Here is a 15,513-nt window from a genome sequence, read left to right as displayed (position 1 = left end):
TGGCTTCCATCACAGTAGCAGCTGAGTGCTTTGCAGTCACAGCGACTGTGTCCTCAGCATACCCTTGTGAGGTAGGGAAGTATTCGAATCTCCATTTTACAGAGGGGGAGCTGAGGTAGTGATTCGTCAGTCTGCGGTACAGCCAGGAACGGCACCCAGACCTTTCAGATCCCATTCCAGTGCCTTAAACTGGAGCCTCTCTCGAGCAGATGCTGAATTATATTGGGCGATGGTTCTGTAATGTGGACAGACGTCCACCAAGAGTTAAGTGGTAACTCTCCAACCTCATTTCAGTGGGAAACCTACAGTATATCACTCAGCTTCCTGTACTTGGCTCCCCAGCAAGCTGTGCACCGAACCAATCCACAGCCTGGGCTGCTGGTTGAGATTTAGTGTAGGAAAGCTGCAATGGAGTCTGGTATCTTGTCCATAGAGGAGATTAAGAAATCATGACCCTGGTGCTGATTTAGCTCTGTCAGAGCACAAGAGGAAGAGAATCCTTCTTGGCTCTTCTTATCATGGTGGGAAAAACTCACTTGTCCTCAGGTGCTCAAAGCAAAGGGATTTTCTCCTGGGTTAAATGTGTGTGGTGCTCCCCAAAGGATGTATACATCCATCACAGATCTTTAGAACAATGAGCCCAAGGAAACTCTGGACCAGAAGTAGCAAGGAGCATGGGGGGTGCAGTCAGGATTGAGGGACACTGGCAGAGATGTGTTTTGGGAGCTCAGGACTGGAGTAGCAGGGAGTGCGGCTGGCAAAGACCGAAGTGCATTGATAATGCTATGTGGGGAAGCCTAGGGCTGCAGTAGTAGGGCGTGCTGTGGGTCAGGATTGCGGTGCATTGGCAGAGCTGCGTCGGAGAGGCTTGCACGGCGGCTGCTCATGCTACACCTGCTCTTGACAGTACTAGGTCTATCAGATTAAATTGAGACAACCAGACTCCTCTCTATTTGTGACCTCACCCAGGTCTTCTGAGGCGAGCGATTAAAGGGTTCAACCCTCCCCACGCTCCCTAACTCCCCGAGCGTCCGCTCCTGAAACTGTCTTGCTCAGCCTGTCACTTTCAGTTTTATGGGCATTGTCTCTTGACCGTCTCCTCGAGTTTAGCAAAGGGTTTTGAGTGCCCATTGATCCTCAGTCTTTACTTCATCACTGTCCTTTTAAATCTCCTTGCAGGACAATCAGGAACTCAGGACTTCGCAGCATCCAGCCGCGAGCCTTTGCCAAGAACCCTCATCTGCGCTACATGTGAGTAACGTTGCCCCCCTGCCCTGCTGTTCCCTTTGGAAAGGTTATCTCCAATGCTGTCACCCCTCGGGGGGAAGCCAGGGGCAAGGGTGAAAGGAGAGATGCAGGAGGGAGAAGGAGCGAGCAGTAATGAAAGGTGAATTAAGGAAGGGAGTAGAAGAGAAGAGTGAAGGGGCTGGGGAACAAGGGCACAGAGAGGGAGGTGTGGGGAAAGCGAGAGCACAGAACAGTTCTCTCCTGCTGGGAAGCCGACACATTTAGGTGTCTAAGAACTGGGCTGGCTTTGATTGTGGCTGTAACGAGCGCTTGCCTCATTAGCACCCCTGCAGCGGCAGCGGAAGTTTCCCTTTCTGTGGAGTTCAGGGAACTGCGGGTGGGGTGGTGGTGGCAGTGTGCCCTAGTGCAGAGCCGGAGCCTGCACCGCTCATTAACATTTAACAAATACAGAGGGCTTTGCAGACACAGATCTTGCTGTCGCTTCAGGCACGTGGCTGACAGCTGTGCTCCTAATTATTGACTCGTTAAACGTGCGTTTGAGGTGGGCCCCGGGCACAGATACTTCCTGCTGGAAGTTATTGGAGGATAAGGGAAGATGGTAAGGAAGTGGTGCTCTGGAATTTGGTATAGGAAGGCGGCAAGCCAGTAGGTAGCATCCAGTTTTCCAGAGGAGTATCTGGGAAGGTGGGACTGTGTCCCATGGAACGTACAAGCACTGGAGGCTGATGGGTGACATCTCTCTCTTCAGAAAAGGCTGGAGTACCAGCATGTGTGCAAAGCACATCAAGGGCCTGAAATAATTTGTCTGAGTGAGTGATATGGGATCAGATCCCTCTGAGCTCCAGCATAAGGACTACAGGAGGGCTGATTGGTTATTGTGAGAGTTCTGGTGCATTGTGTGTGAGCCCATGTGCCTGCTCTGAATCATATGCTGTCAGCCATTTCAATGAAAACTGGTCATAACTTAAAAAAAATCATCTTTCTGATTCTATGGGCATGTGTTACCACCCATATGGGTATGTTACTGGTGAAAAGAGATGGGGTTTACTTGCCACTTGATTCCGTGCGCAGAGCTCACGTTAACACAAATGCCTAAAAGCTTCATTGTGAAAACTAGTTACAGTTGCTAAGTGACAGCAGTGTACTTACCTAACAGGCCATTTGCAAAACCCAAGCACTTAAAATCAAACACATGAATAGTTAAGGACGTCACAGAACTTGAACTGCCCACCTAATAAACACACGCTGTTTTTACTGAGCAGAAAGGAATGCATATTTCATCACAATACAACAGTTTTAATTCTGACCCATGGATTTTTTTTTTTTTTTTTAATGTATACTCCTGGCTATTTTGGTTGGGAAATCTAAATATTTTCTTTGATGAGATACTGTTGAATGGGGAAATTGCATAATGCATTTAGCACTGGATAGTTGAATTGTTGGGTAAAGTAGCTATGGTTGCTGTTTCTTGGGAGTAATATTGTCTAGAATAGGTAAGGAGCATAACTATTGATCCCTGGTAATGTTGTGTAGGTGAACTTGCATTAGAGGCTGATCAATATGTGCCATTAGTGTGTACATATACAATTATTACTTCTCCTCCAAAAAGAGCTCAGTTTTGTAGTTTGAGATGGCTGGACAGATCACTTTTATTTTGGGTCAGAGTGAAGGCTGCTGTGTGGTGATGAAGTGTCTGTTTACTATGTGGGCCATGTAAGATTTAAACATCCTTAGCTTGAGATTCCCTTCCTTGCCTTGAAGTGCTTGGGTCTGCTACTATAGGTACCTACATTGTTCAGTTACTATCCTTAACTTTGTTTGTTTGTTTGTTTAAACTAAGTAGCTGGGCTCCGGTGGTATGTCCTAGGCATGCTTCAACCTTCACGTGGGAGCATGGAGCTAGAGAGGAGGAAATACGTCTGTTCTTCTGACTGTTGTACTCCTGTCCAAAGAAAGCTCAGCCCCTGGTTCTGGTTGTTTGTTCAGACACATCATCTTGCTGTAGGGCCCTCTCCATGCCTGATAGTCACGGTTACCTTCTTCTTATAGTGTCTTGGATCATCTCTGGAATTACCTGTCTTCTCCCTGGAGAGCTTCCCTGGTCACCATGCCAGCCACTCAAATGAGGAGACCTCTCCTAACTCTGGCATTTCACAGTGCGAAGAGTGGTTGATTTTGAAGTAAGAAAATGTAGCGTGATGATGGGAGGAGCCCAGACGTTGGGCTCTCTGTCACGCTTTGCTGTTCATCTTGGTGTCTGACCTCATGTAAAGGCTGGAAGTTCTTAGCTCTTAAACTTCCTGGTCCTAGAGGAGAAGTGGCTTTAATGATAACACAAAGAGGTGATTTCTGAGATAGCGGAGTGAGATAGATGGGGCAGGGCAGGGTTCTGAGTCCAACTGGACCAGGATTTGGGCTGCTGCTGGTTGTCTAGATGGTCTGCCCTCCGCTTTACTATCTAAGTTTCCTGTGGCTCCCTTGTCTCGGAGTGTGGCAGGCCATCTCACCTCAGCCATTGGATCTGCCGCATGAACATCTGGTGGCACTCGGGGGACCCCTCCAGAGCGACTGCACGTGAGACTGCGCCAGCATGGCAGGGCAGCTTTCAGGCTCCTAGCCAGCCGCTGCCTCGGAAGGAGTTCAGCCTGCTGGGGACCTGACATTTTCGGAGGCAGCCTCACATTGGAGCTGGGGATAAAAGGATTAGTGGAAATGTCACTCTGCTCGGAGTCTCAGGCTGCTATAGCTGGGTTGAATGGCTGGTGAGATCAAGGAATACTGCCCCAGTCCCCAGCAAGGGGAATGGCCTCCATGAGCCACAGCCAGTTGCATGTCAGGGCCAAGCCCTGCTGGATGGTGTTGTCACGGTACTTGAGGCTCAGCTAGCCAGGGCTGTGAGAAGTGGAACCCAGGGGTCAGGGGAGAATGCAGCATTGCAGGGGACATCGCCTCTTTGCCCTCCACCACCTCATTTGGGGATCTTGTCGCTGTGTGTTCGTTGGAGGTTTGGATAATTTGCAAAGGGATTCTGAGGCACCGAACACCAAGTGCTTGACTGGCGAATTACTGAGAAGCTGAATGGGGAAGATTGAGGGGCCACAGTGCAGGTGTGTTGGGGCCCAGGACTGGAATCGCAGGGGGTGCTGGAAGCTGGGATTGAGGGGCAGACTTGTATCTTGGGGAAAGCTTGCATAATGATTTAAACTACTTTACTGATTGATGGTGGGGGGTTTTCCTCTCTGGGGGAAATCCCAACACCATCCACCTCTCTATCTTCTCTCCCCTTCCACCCACCGCTTTGAGAGAGGCTTCCTCCTGTCAGACAAGCTGGGTTTCTCTGCCTTCTCCCAGCTTCTTCTATTTCTGTTCCTTTCTCCGTGCATTTACAAGTCTTCAGACCCCAGCTGTGCAATCAAGATGATCACTTACTCCAGCTCTAATTGTAGGAGCTCTGGTTTGTTGGGGTTTATTTAAGATAATGGTTCTGAATGAGTTTTTCCCTGTACAGAGTAAGGAAGGGAAGGTGAAGCCATTGAGAGGTTTTACAGCGTTCAGCTTCTTGAAGTGTCTGAATACTCCAGTGCCCCCTAACAGGGGACATAGCTGCCCTTGAGTGGTTAGTTGTTCCTGCGCACATTCCTTGGTATCTGATGTGTCAGGGAGTGGGTGGGAAGGGACGGAGGGAGCAGTGAGTGACTGATGTAAACAAACCCTGGACTGGAGGTATATGGATCCATAAATAGCCTTAGCCTACTGTGACATACTATACCTTGGGGGAGTGTCTTGTAACCCCCATAGTCCTCATTTTTATATAATTGTGATCTTACATATAAAGCATGCCTTGTAAGGTATCGGGGAAAGGTTATGATCTGCTGAAAGTCATTTCTCTATCCATATATGTATATCATGAATGCATATGAAGTTATGAGAATTGTGGGTTGTCACTAAAACATGTTGTAAATTGGGGAATCAGACAGATATTAGCCCCCCAGAGGCAACAGCAAGGAAAGTAATCAACACCTGGGCGGGATGTCAATCAACCCATCAACAACCATTGTCCAGCAAGGGAGCTACAATGCAATGACTCACCTGCATGGGGCCACACCAGGGGAATTGCTCAACCTTGCCTGGAGACTCCACATGCCTGGACTTGTGCTTCCCAAGCACATGGGTCTGAGGTTATAAACCAGACACAGGGGCCACATGCGGGGTCTTTCTCCTTCACCCACCCATGCTGGAAGCAACAAGAACATTGAGAAGACTTAAGCAGAGGAAATTGGCCCAGATTTCAAGGGGGAAATCTGTATACTATGAACTGCAGTATCCAGTGGGGTGAGAAAAACTGCTTAATTTAGATGTTGCCCAGTCTAATAGAGTTGAGAGTTTAGACCAGTGGTGGGCAACCTGCAGGCTGCATGCGGCCTGTCAGGGTAATCTGGTGGGTCGAAGACAGTGTTTACATTGGTTGTCCGTAGGCATGGCCACCCGCAGCTCCCAGTGGCCGCAGTTCCCGGCCAATGGGAAACACTGTAAACACTGTCTCGCAGCCCGCCAGTGGATTACCCTGATGGGCCACAGGTTGCCCACCACGGGTTTAGACTGTGTGGTTATCGTTTCTTTTCTTTTGGTAACTAGCTCTGACTTTTTGCCTATCACTTATCATCACTTAAAATCTATCTTTTGTAGCCAATAAACTTGTTTAACTGTTTATCTTTACCAGTGAGTTTGTATCAAATGTGGGGCAAATCTGCTCAGGTTTTACAAAGGCTGGTGTATCTCCACTTCCCATTGATGAAGTGGTGAACCAATTAATTAATGTGCACTACTCATCTTGAGTAGTGCAAGACGATATATTCCTGAGGTACAGTGCTGGGAGCTGGGGGCAGGATTTGGCTCTGGTGCCTTTCTCTGCGTGATTCATGAGTGGCTCTGGGAACATTCATGCAATCTAGTTGGGTGTGAGGGTCCACATGCTGTTGTGCTGAGTGATCACAGCGCCTGGAGGGGTTTGTTGCTGATCACTTGCAAGGCATTGTGGGAGCCAGCCCAGGCTGGAGAGAATTAAAGGGGCAGAACGGTCCCACAGTCCCAGGCTGTGCCCCAGGGATCCCGTCACACCCACCTCTGGGAGTGAGCAGAGCTAGGTCTCCTGGCCCACTGAGTCTGTCAACAAGGGGACAATTATTCCCAAATGTGTTTGGGGGGTGGTTTTTCTAAAGTGGATGTACCTGCCCCACTGGTAACTGAACTGAGGCCACTGAGGGTATGTCTGTACTGCAATTAAAAATCTGTGGCTGGCCCAGGCCAGCTGACTTGAGCTCGCAGGACTTGGGCTAAGGCGTGTAAACATTCAGACTCAGGCTGGAGCTCATTCAGGGACCCTCCCACCTTGCAGGGTCCTGGAGATCAGGTTCTAGCCCAAACCCATACATCTACACTGCAGTTAAACAGCCCTTAGCCTGAGTCAGCTGGCCCGGGCCAGCCGCGGGTGTCTAATTGCCGTGTAGACATGCCTTAACGCCTTTGTCCAGAAGCTGCTGACAGGAGGGGGATAGATTTAGGTTTGATCTGAGTCAGATTCAGACTTGTGGCCTGTGGCAGGTTTTTGCCAAGACTCTGGAGGCCTCGCTATTGGGCAAGGGCCCCACAGTGATTCTAGTCCTTGGCCCCTTTACTGTGCAGTCTTTGGTGTCATCTTGGCTAACACCTGGCTTGCTCTGGAGATCCACTCACAGGAGGGGTCTACTCCGGATGCTGTGAGTCTGATGTGTATTGCGCATGGGCTTCAGTGATCCAGTCAGAGCTTTGGGCCTGGGCACCAGGTAACAAGGATCAGGTCAGGCAGAGACTCCCCAGCCAAACAGTTTCAGAGCAGCTCAGTTAAGCACAGGGAGGATTTGCGCTTTATGTGATCAACTGTCTTTGAGCTCCAGGTCTTTCCAAAAAGCCTGTGGGATACTGTAGTTGCTAAATTTGGGGGTCCTTTGTTACTCCATGCCTCTGCCCTAGGCTCTTCCGGAGCTGGGAGGGCAGGGTTACCAAGCAGAGCTGGTAGGATGCAGGGGGTCTCTTTGGCTAACACAGCTGCCTTCCCCTCCCAAGTGGGAGGGTGTGCTGCCTTTGTCATGGATGTGCCATGCTCTAAGGAGCTGAGATCTCCAGTTCCTGAGGTATGTCCAAATGAGGCCCATATATCAAGGGAGCTGGAGGGGAAACCATTTCTCTGCCCTCTCCTTTTCCCCCACCACTCAGGCAGAGCTTCTGCAGAGGCCAGGGGAGACCCATTCACTGTGCTTCCACCCTGGGATCTGCAAAAGATGGAGCTGCCGTAAACCCCTCCCTCCCAAAGCACAGTGCTGCCTATGCCAGGAGCCCAGAGTTCTCATTGCAGTGGGGGACACCCTCTGCATCAGTTGGGGAGAGGATGGCTGTAGGATTTATGTTTTTCTGTCTTGTTGACTGAACTGGACCTTCCCTCTCCCCATCCTCCAAAAGATAAACATCAACCTCCATCTGCTCAAATAATGTGCCCTTGGGAGAGAATAGGAAACAAATGTCCTGGGGAGACAAGGACTCTAGGAGCTTAGCTGACTGTCTGACACAAATCTGGTAGGTCTCAGATCCTTTTTGGGGACTGGGCTACCACGAAACCCACTGCTACAAGTGATACTCAGTGGCGCTGCCATTGTGAGGGCCTCAGCAGAGAGGCCCAGGATTGGCTGGGCTCTAGAGGTTGAACTCTGTTCTTACCCCAAATGGCTCAGGGCTGAAACAGTCAATGGAGTGTGATGGCATGTAGGAAGCTCTCCCTGCAGAGGTTATCAGTGCCAGGGCTGCCAATCTGGCACCAGAATCGCCCCCAAGAGAGAAAAAGAAAAGGACAGCAATAAAACTGAGAATAAAAACAATCAGGTGGTGTTATCTGAGGGAACCCAATCCGTTGCCATTGTCAAGGATGTTGGGGATAAGGTCTGAGGGCTGGACTGGAAATGCAAGCTAGAGAGGAGAGAAGGAACCACAGTGCCACAGACTGGTGTGCGTTAGATATTAATGTATTTGTATGTCTGCTCCATCCCTCCCATCAGGTCCATAGTTCCATGCTGGTTGGGAGGCCTGACAGTCTCACCCCTTCCTTTCCATTCAGATAGGCTGATGCTGGTCCCAGAGGTGTAAGTCCCTTCAGCCTCCCTTGCATCTCCTTAACAGCCAATGCTGGTCCCCTGTCCCCAGCTCCTTTCCTTGGACTGAGAGCTGAGTCCCTCCCCGTGAACCCCATCGCGTTCTACCCCCCATCTCAGGTCACCCGCTAATAGTGTGACTCCCTCTAAACACTTTCTCGAATCATTGGCTCTCAGTCAACCAGTCTGTAAAGCGCCTGTTTGTATTTGCAGAGAATAACCACATGCACCTTATTTATTGGCGTAGTAAAGAAAACAAATTAAGGCCCTGTAATTACAGAGTCAGGTGCACTCTTAAATAAAGCTTAAGTAGTCAGAATTCCATTTAGACTATTAATAATTGCTTTTTCCGCCTGCATTCTGTGGCTTCTTTTCCCCCCTATCTGTCTTCTGGAGGCTTCTCTGCACTCTAAATTGGTTCATAGGCTGGCCGAGACACTGTTCCCATTCCAGAGCTCTCGCTTGGCAGGGCTTGCCAGTGTGGGGATGGAGGCCTTTGATAAAGCAGAGCCATGTTTTTACAAACTGTAGCCAGGTTGGTAAATACAAAGGACATGGAGTCTTTGTGGTGACTCCTGCCCTCTCTGAGTAGCGGGGTGGTGGGGTGATAGAATCCTAGAATATCAGGGTTGGAAGAGACCTCAGGAGGTCATCTAGTCCAACCCCCTGCTCAAAGCAGGACCAATTCCCAACTAAATCATCCCAGCCAGGGCTTTGTCAAGCCTGACCTTAAAAACCTCTAAGGAAGGAGATTCCACCACCTCCCTAGGTAACCCATTCCAGTGCTTCACCACCCTCCTAGTGAAAAAGTTTTTCCTAATATCCAACCTGGACCTCCCCCACTGCAACTTAAGACCATTACTCCTTGTTCTGATACAGGGGTTGGCAACATTCGGCACGCGGGGTCGCCAGGGTAAGCACCCTGGCGGACCGGGCCAGTTTTATTTACCTGCTGACGTGGCAGGTTCGGCCGATCGCGGCCCCCACTGGCCGCGGTTCGCCGTCCCGGGCCAATGGGGGCGGTGAGAAGCGGCGCGGGCGAGCGATGTGCTGGCTGTGGCTTCCCGCTACCCCCATTGGCCCCGGACGGCGAACCGCGGCCAGTGGGGGTCGCAATCGGCTGAAACTGCCGCGTCAGCAGGTAAATAAAACTGGCCTGGCCCGGCCCGCCAGGGTGCTTACCCTGGCGAGCCGCATGCCGAACGTTGCCGACCCCTGTTCTGATAGATTGTTTGTTTTGGCTTTTGAATGCTGCATACATAGGCTGCCTTCTGTCCCACTGTGGTTTTTTTTCATCTTCTCTTCTGTGTCGGTCACTTCTCTGCTCACATAGATTGGGGGTGGGCTGAAGGGGACAGACTTATGGATGTTAGAAGTGGGAAAGGCCCACTGGGCTAAGTATGTAGGGAACTGCTTGGCTTGGGAGGAGGATGGGGTGGATGATCCAACAGGCCTGTTCCTTTGCCAGCTTCTGTGATGTAGTTAACTTAGACCGCCCTGGCCATTCACCGTGGCATGCTGATGTGGATATACTTTATGAGCATGGCCTTGGCCCTGCTGTCCTGGCCACGTTCTAGTCTGGGAAAGCACATCCTGATTACCTGAGGTTCACTTTCTGTTTTTGACTGGATACAGGATTCTTCTCTGCCTCACTTCCTGGTCTGTTCGGTACAGTTGCTGAGTGCTGTTAAAGAGCGGCTGTATTCCACCCCAGAGCCAACTGCATTCCAGTGCGAAGTGAAAGAATGAGGGGTTGCGTGGATAAGTGTGGTCTGTGAAGAGTTTTTGACTAGAATATTCTGGAGAAGCATTGCAGGATTATCTCTAGATCAAGGCAGGACCATGACCCATGACTCCTCCTCTGGATACCGCACAGTCTAGAGATCAGGGCTGCTGAGTCACTCTGTGCTCATTGTATTGACACTTCATAAAGGCACTCAGACACTAGAAGCACCCTTCCAGCTCATACCCACACATATTCAAGGACTGTAGACACTTGAGCCATGGTGCTTGTGAGGTTTGTGTCCCCTCATGTAACTACGCAGCCTTTCCATGTGCGTTATTGTTTAAACTACTTAGCCCTGGGTGGCTGTGTGAGCTTGTTCAGGATCTCGGGGTGAATGGATAAACAAACAAAACACCAGACGTAATATTGTTTCGACGATGTTCAATTGCTTTTCACAAAAATCACTTGCCCTTATTCCCTGGATACCGGGTAGTGATCCCGGGCCTCTCTCTAAAGCAGCCAGGCTAATCTGTCTTATAAGGAGCAAAGTCTAACTCTGCTGTCCTCCACTGAGCAACTCCAGGGCTTCTCACTGTTTCTGATCCTGGGTGCCACACATCCTCCTTCCTCCTCCGTGTTCAGTCCTTTCAAGTAGGCTACCAGCTGTCACCTGCACTCCTGCCAGTCTTTTCCCTCCAACCTGAATTATAGCATAGGAACATTTCAAACAATTATGAAAAGGAATCAGATACATCCATAGCAAATCAATCTTTCCCCATCTCCCAGGTAATGCTTGGCATTCCTAGCTTGGCGCTATTACTATTTAATTGTATTTCTGTGGGAGACATTGTTATGGACTAGACCACACTGTGCAGGGGATGTGGTCCATTGCTATCCGCTCTGTAAGTAAAGGTCTGATCATGCCAGTACTCAGCACCTCTCAGCTCCCATTTGTGCCGTAAGGACATTAGGGAGCTCAGCGCCTCTTGAGAGCAGGCCCTTGAATTGTAACTTACTCACTGCAAGGTCAGTTGCCCTGGTCTATGTTTCATAGATTCCAAGGCCAGAGGGACCACTGTGATAATTTAGTCTGCCCTTCGGTCTAACATAGCCCATGGAACTTCCCCCAAATAATTCCTAGAGCAGATCTTTTAGAAAAACATCCAGTCTTGATTTAAAAATGCCCAGTGATGGAGAATCCACCACAACCCTTGGTAAGTTGGTCCAATGGTTAGTTATTTTCACCATTAAAAATGTACGCCTTATTTCCTGTTTGAATTGGTCCTGCTTTAATGTCCAGCCATTGGATTGCATTATATCTTTCTCTGCTAGATCGAAGAGTCCATTATTAAATGTGTTCCCAATGTAGATACTTATAGACTGTAATGAAGTCAGCCCTTTACTTTCTCTTAGTTAAGCTAACTCAATTTTGCTTTTTGAGTCTATCACTTTAAGGCCAGTTTTCTAATCCTTTAATCATTTTTGTGGCTCTTCTCTGAACTCTTTCCAATTTATCAACATCCTTTTTGAATTGTGAGCACCAGATCTGGACACAGGATTCCAGCAACAGTAGCACCAGTGCCAGATACAGAGGTAAAATAACCTCTCTACTCCTAATCCAGATTCCCCTGTTTATGCATCCTAGGATCACATTAACTCTTTTGGCCACAACATCACACTGGGAGCTCACGTTCAGCTGATTATCCACCACAACCCCCAAATCTTTTCCCGAGCCACTGCTTCCCAGGATAGAGTCCCCCACGGCGTAAGTATGACCTACATGCTTTGTTAGTAGATGTCTACATTTAGCGGTATTAAAACACACATTGTTTGCTTGCGGCCAGTTTACCAAGGGCTCCAGTTCTTCTGTAAAGAGTTGTGCATGTCTGTGGTTCCCTAGGTATAATAAATAGTAATAATGTTCACTCTGCTTCCATACCTCCCCCATGCCCTCCTCCCTACTTTGTCCCCTGCGTGCTGGCATAGCACACTGCCTAGCCGCTATGCTAATCAGCAGCAGAGGCTGGATGGCATGTTTTTTTCCAATTGTTACCTCAGACTGAATCAATTTGGAGCATCTCCTCATTCAGCTGGAACAGCAGCACAGGCAGGCTCTGTATTTTAGCAGCCTCTGTTCTCAAGGCCAAAGGAGAGACCCGTTCCGTGCAGACATCAGTCAGTCTGGCTTTCCCCAGAAGGCTGGCCACTGGAAACTTAGCTCATTTGAACAGCATTCCGAAGGCCCAGCAGTGAATTTCTGACTGCAGTGATACTCCTCAGCATCTCTAGTTCTAAACACCATCCACATTTAAAGCACTGCACAAGCATCCTCACCAGGCCTTGGTAAGGTAGGCAGGGGAGTGTTAGCCCCGTGTTACAGATGGGGAATGGAGCTGCAGAGATGTGAAGTGATTTGCCCAAGGCTCCACGGTAAGGATTGGAGCTGGGGACCTCATGCCTCTTAGACTTGTGCTCTCTGCTGCAGGCCTGGCTGCCTCCATCAGAATCCAAACCTGCCTAAGAACTCATGTGTTCTACAGTAATACCGAGAGGAGAGATGATCATGTGGCTAATGCACTATAGTGGGACTCAGGGATATGGGTGCTGATCCTGTCTTTGCCACAGACTTCCTGTGTGCCATTTGGTGAGTCATTGATCTCTCTGTGTCTCCATCTCCGTCAGATGGGGATAAGAGTACTTCTGTTCTCTAGTCTCCGTAGGCCGTAGCTCTCTGGGGCTACACCTGTGCAGCACCTAGAACAGTGTTTCCCAAACTTGGGACGCCGCTTGTGTAGGGAAAGCCCCTGGCGGGCCGGGCCGGTTTGTTTATCTTCCAGCAGCTCCTGTTGGTCTGGAACGGCGAACCGCGGCCAGTGGGAGCCGCAATCAGCCGGACCTGCGGATGCGGCAGGTAAACAAAGCGGCCCGACCCGCCAGGGGCTTTCCCTGCACAAGTGGCGTCCCAAGTTTGGGAAACACTGACCTAGAACAATGGAGCCACAAGCTGGTGGGGCATCTAGGCGCTACTCTAACAAGATGAATTATAACAGTAGTGATGTAAAGAATGTGTCCTATTCTGTTCAGGTCCTTTTATCTGCCCATCACCGTGGTGTCTGAGATCTTCAGAATCTTGTCTCTCTCTCACACACCACCTTGCTCTGAACCTTTTTGATGCATTGAACCACCACTTCCAGTTAAATCACACGGGGATGGTGATGTTCCCTACTCCCTTGTGCCTTTCTGGTTTCATGCCATGCTTCCTTTTTGAAAAACGATCCGTCATCTCGCTGGCAAATGGACAAAACTGGGAGCTGCTTTGCCGGAATATCTCTGCTTCCCAGTCCCATCTTACAAAGTCCTTTGCATTGATTGCAGCATCATTTCAAACTCGGCCTGCGCTGCATCCAGCAGCTCCCATTGGCTTGGAGCAGCGAACCGCAGCCAGTGGGAGCCGCGATCGGCTGGACCTGCGTACATGGCAGGTAAACAAACCGGCCCGGCCCGCCAGGGGCTTTCCCTAAACAAGCGGCGTCCCAAGTTTGGGAAACACTGATGTAGTGCATTTACTCTGCAAGGCATGCTGTTAGAATCGGGAGACCTATCTCAGCCATGCCTCACATAGTGTTTCTGAGCCAGGGGATCACCTGGTATTTACCGTATATATTCGTTCATTAGCCCGTTCGTTTATAAGCCAACTCCCCAAAATGGATAAGTAAAAATAGCAAAAACTCTATGATTCTTTCATAAGCCGACCCTATATTTCAGGAGTTGGAAAACTTTGGCTCCCGGCCCGTCAGGGTAAGCCGCTGGTGGGGCAGGACGTTTTGTTTACTTGGAGCGTCTGGAGACATGGAGCCCCATAACTCCCTTTGGCCGTGGTTTGCTGTTCCCAGCCAATGGGAGCGGCGAACCACGGCCACAGAGAGCTGAGGGGCTCCATGCCTGCAGATGGTCCAGGTAAACAAAACGACAATGTATTAGATATTCAATTCAATGATTCCATAGAGTTTAAAATCATCAAATTTTGGTGTAGACCTGTTCATAAGCCAACCCCCGCTCTTTGATGTGTCACTTTTTACCAAAAATATTTGGCTTATGAACCAGTATATACAGTAGTAAAATCCAGTCAGATCTCTCCTCCTCTCCCAAGAGAGAGCAAACAAATGTGGAAAGACCTGATTCCTGCAGGGCTTGGTATGGAGATCCATGGGCGATAGGGGCCAGAATTCACTTCCACACCCCTGTGGCCAGTGGGGAATAGCATTTCAGAGGCAGCCTCTGGTAGCCCATTGAAGTCAGAAGCACCTTGCTTGACTGCAGAAAACACAATAGGGTATGTTAAGTGGCTGTGGTGGGGAGCCATATCCAGCCTCCCAGTGGGAGGTGCCCTGGGGGCATGAAATTAAGAGGATGGGCCTCCCAGGGGGACTTGGAAGACACTTTACAAATGGGTGGGAGGGAAGATCCATCACTGTAGGAGCATAATAAAATGTCGAGGGACTTCTCAAGTGATCTCATCTGGGTTTTACAAGGATGCCGCCTTGCTAACAACGGTGGGGTGGATAGGGGTGTAGAGAGAGTAAACAGAGCTTCTGAGAAAGAGACACATTCAAAGAGTGTGTTGTTTAAGCAATAAGGCATGACAGGGTGTGAATGATGGGGCATTAATTCAGACCTTGCATGTGACTGTGCCAGAATTTAATACGCCATAACTTACTCACTGGCACGTTTTATTGGAATTGTAAAATGTTGTTAGAAAATTCTAGTTTTTTTCCATCAACCCCTCCCACTTCTTATTTATATACGTTAAAAGCCGAGTGGTGGATTATGCAGGACGTGGGAGTCAGTGTGACATACTTTATTAGCCAATCTGTGCGAGCTCACTGTGGGGTTATGGCGTCACAAGGAGCCCTGGCTGGAATTGCCTTTGCATTGTCTTTCCGGTTATGTATGCAGTGAGTGTCAGCAGTAATGTGGGATAAGTTGTGGTGGCAGACCTGATCCCATGGAAGTGTGTGTTTCCCTAGAGCCCCCCTCAGTCAGGAATGTGAACAAACGGTGATGTGTGTGTGTGTGTGTGTGTGTGTGTGTGTGTGTTTACACTGGATCCCCAGTGTACTGGTATATGGTTATTCCAGGTACCTTGCACTCTGAATACACTTACACCCAGTGAGGTGCATGTTTACTTCTGATCCATTGCTCTGGGAGCCTGGTGCCTGAGTCCCTTAGCTGCAGCATGTCACCTCTCCTTGCACCTGTGATAGGGCCAGTGCCATTCAGCACCAAGGCCAGAGCATGGAGCAGAGCCCCTCGGCCTCCTATCAGAAAAGAGGAGAGCAGTAAGGGCCATGCCAGGCTTTC

At 49.5% G+C, this 15,513-nt stretch overlaps 1 protein-coding gene across 4 annotated transcripts in view; it reads left to right on the top strand.

Annotated features, from left to right (window-relative positions):
- Nucleotides 1-15,513, top strand: part of NTRK3 (neurotrophic receptor tyrosine kinase 3) — a 345,792-nt gene that overhangs the window by 71,397 nt on the left and 258,882 nt on the right. For all 4 annotated transcript variants that reach the window (XM_054041827.1, XM_054041826.1, XM_054041829.1 and 1 more), the window contains one exon: nucleotides 1,180-1,251. In XM_054041827.1, the coding sequence (XP_053897802.1) occupies nucleotides 1,180-1,251 (72 nt within the window). The remainder of the gene's footprint in view (nucleotides 1-1,179; nucleotides 1,252-15,513) is intronic.

This window comes from Malaclemys terrapin, chromosome 10 (genome assembly GCF_027887155.1).
Source record: "Malaclemys terrapin pileata isolate rMalTer1 chromosome 10, rMalTer1.hap1, whole genome shotgun sequence".
Classification (NCBI taxonomy): domain Eukaryota; kingdom Metazoa; phylum Chordata; order Testudines; family Emydidae; genus Malaclemys; species Malaclemys terrapin.
The sequence above is the reverse complement of the archived record's forward strand: the minus strand, read 5'-3'. Positions and strand labels throughout refer to the sequence as shown.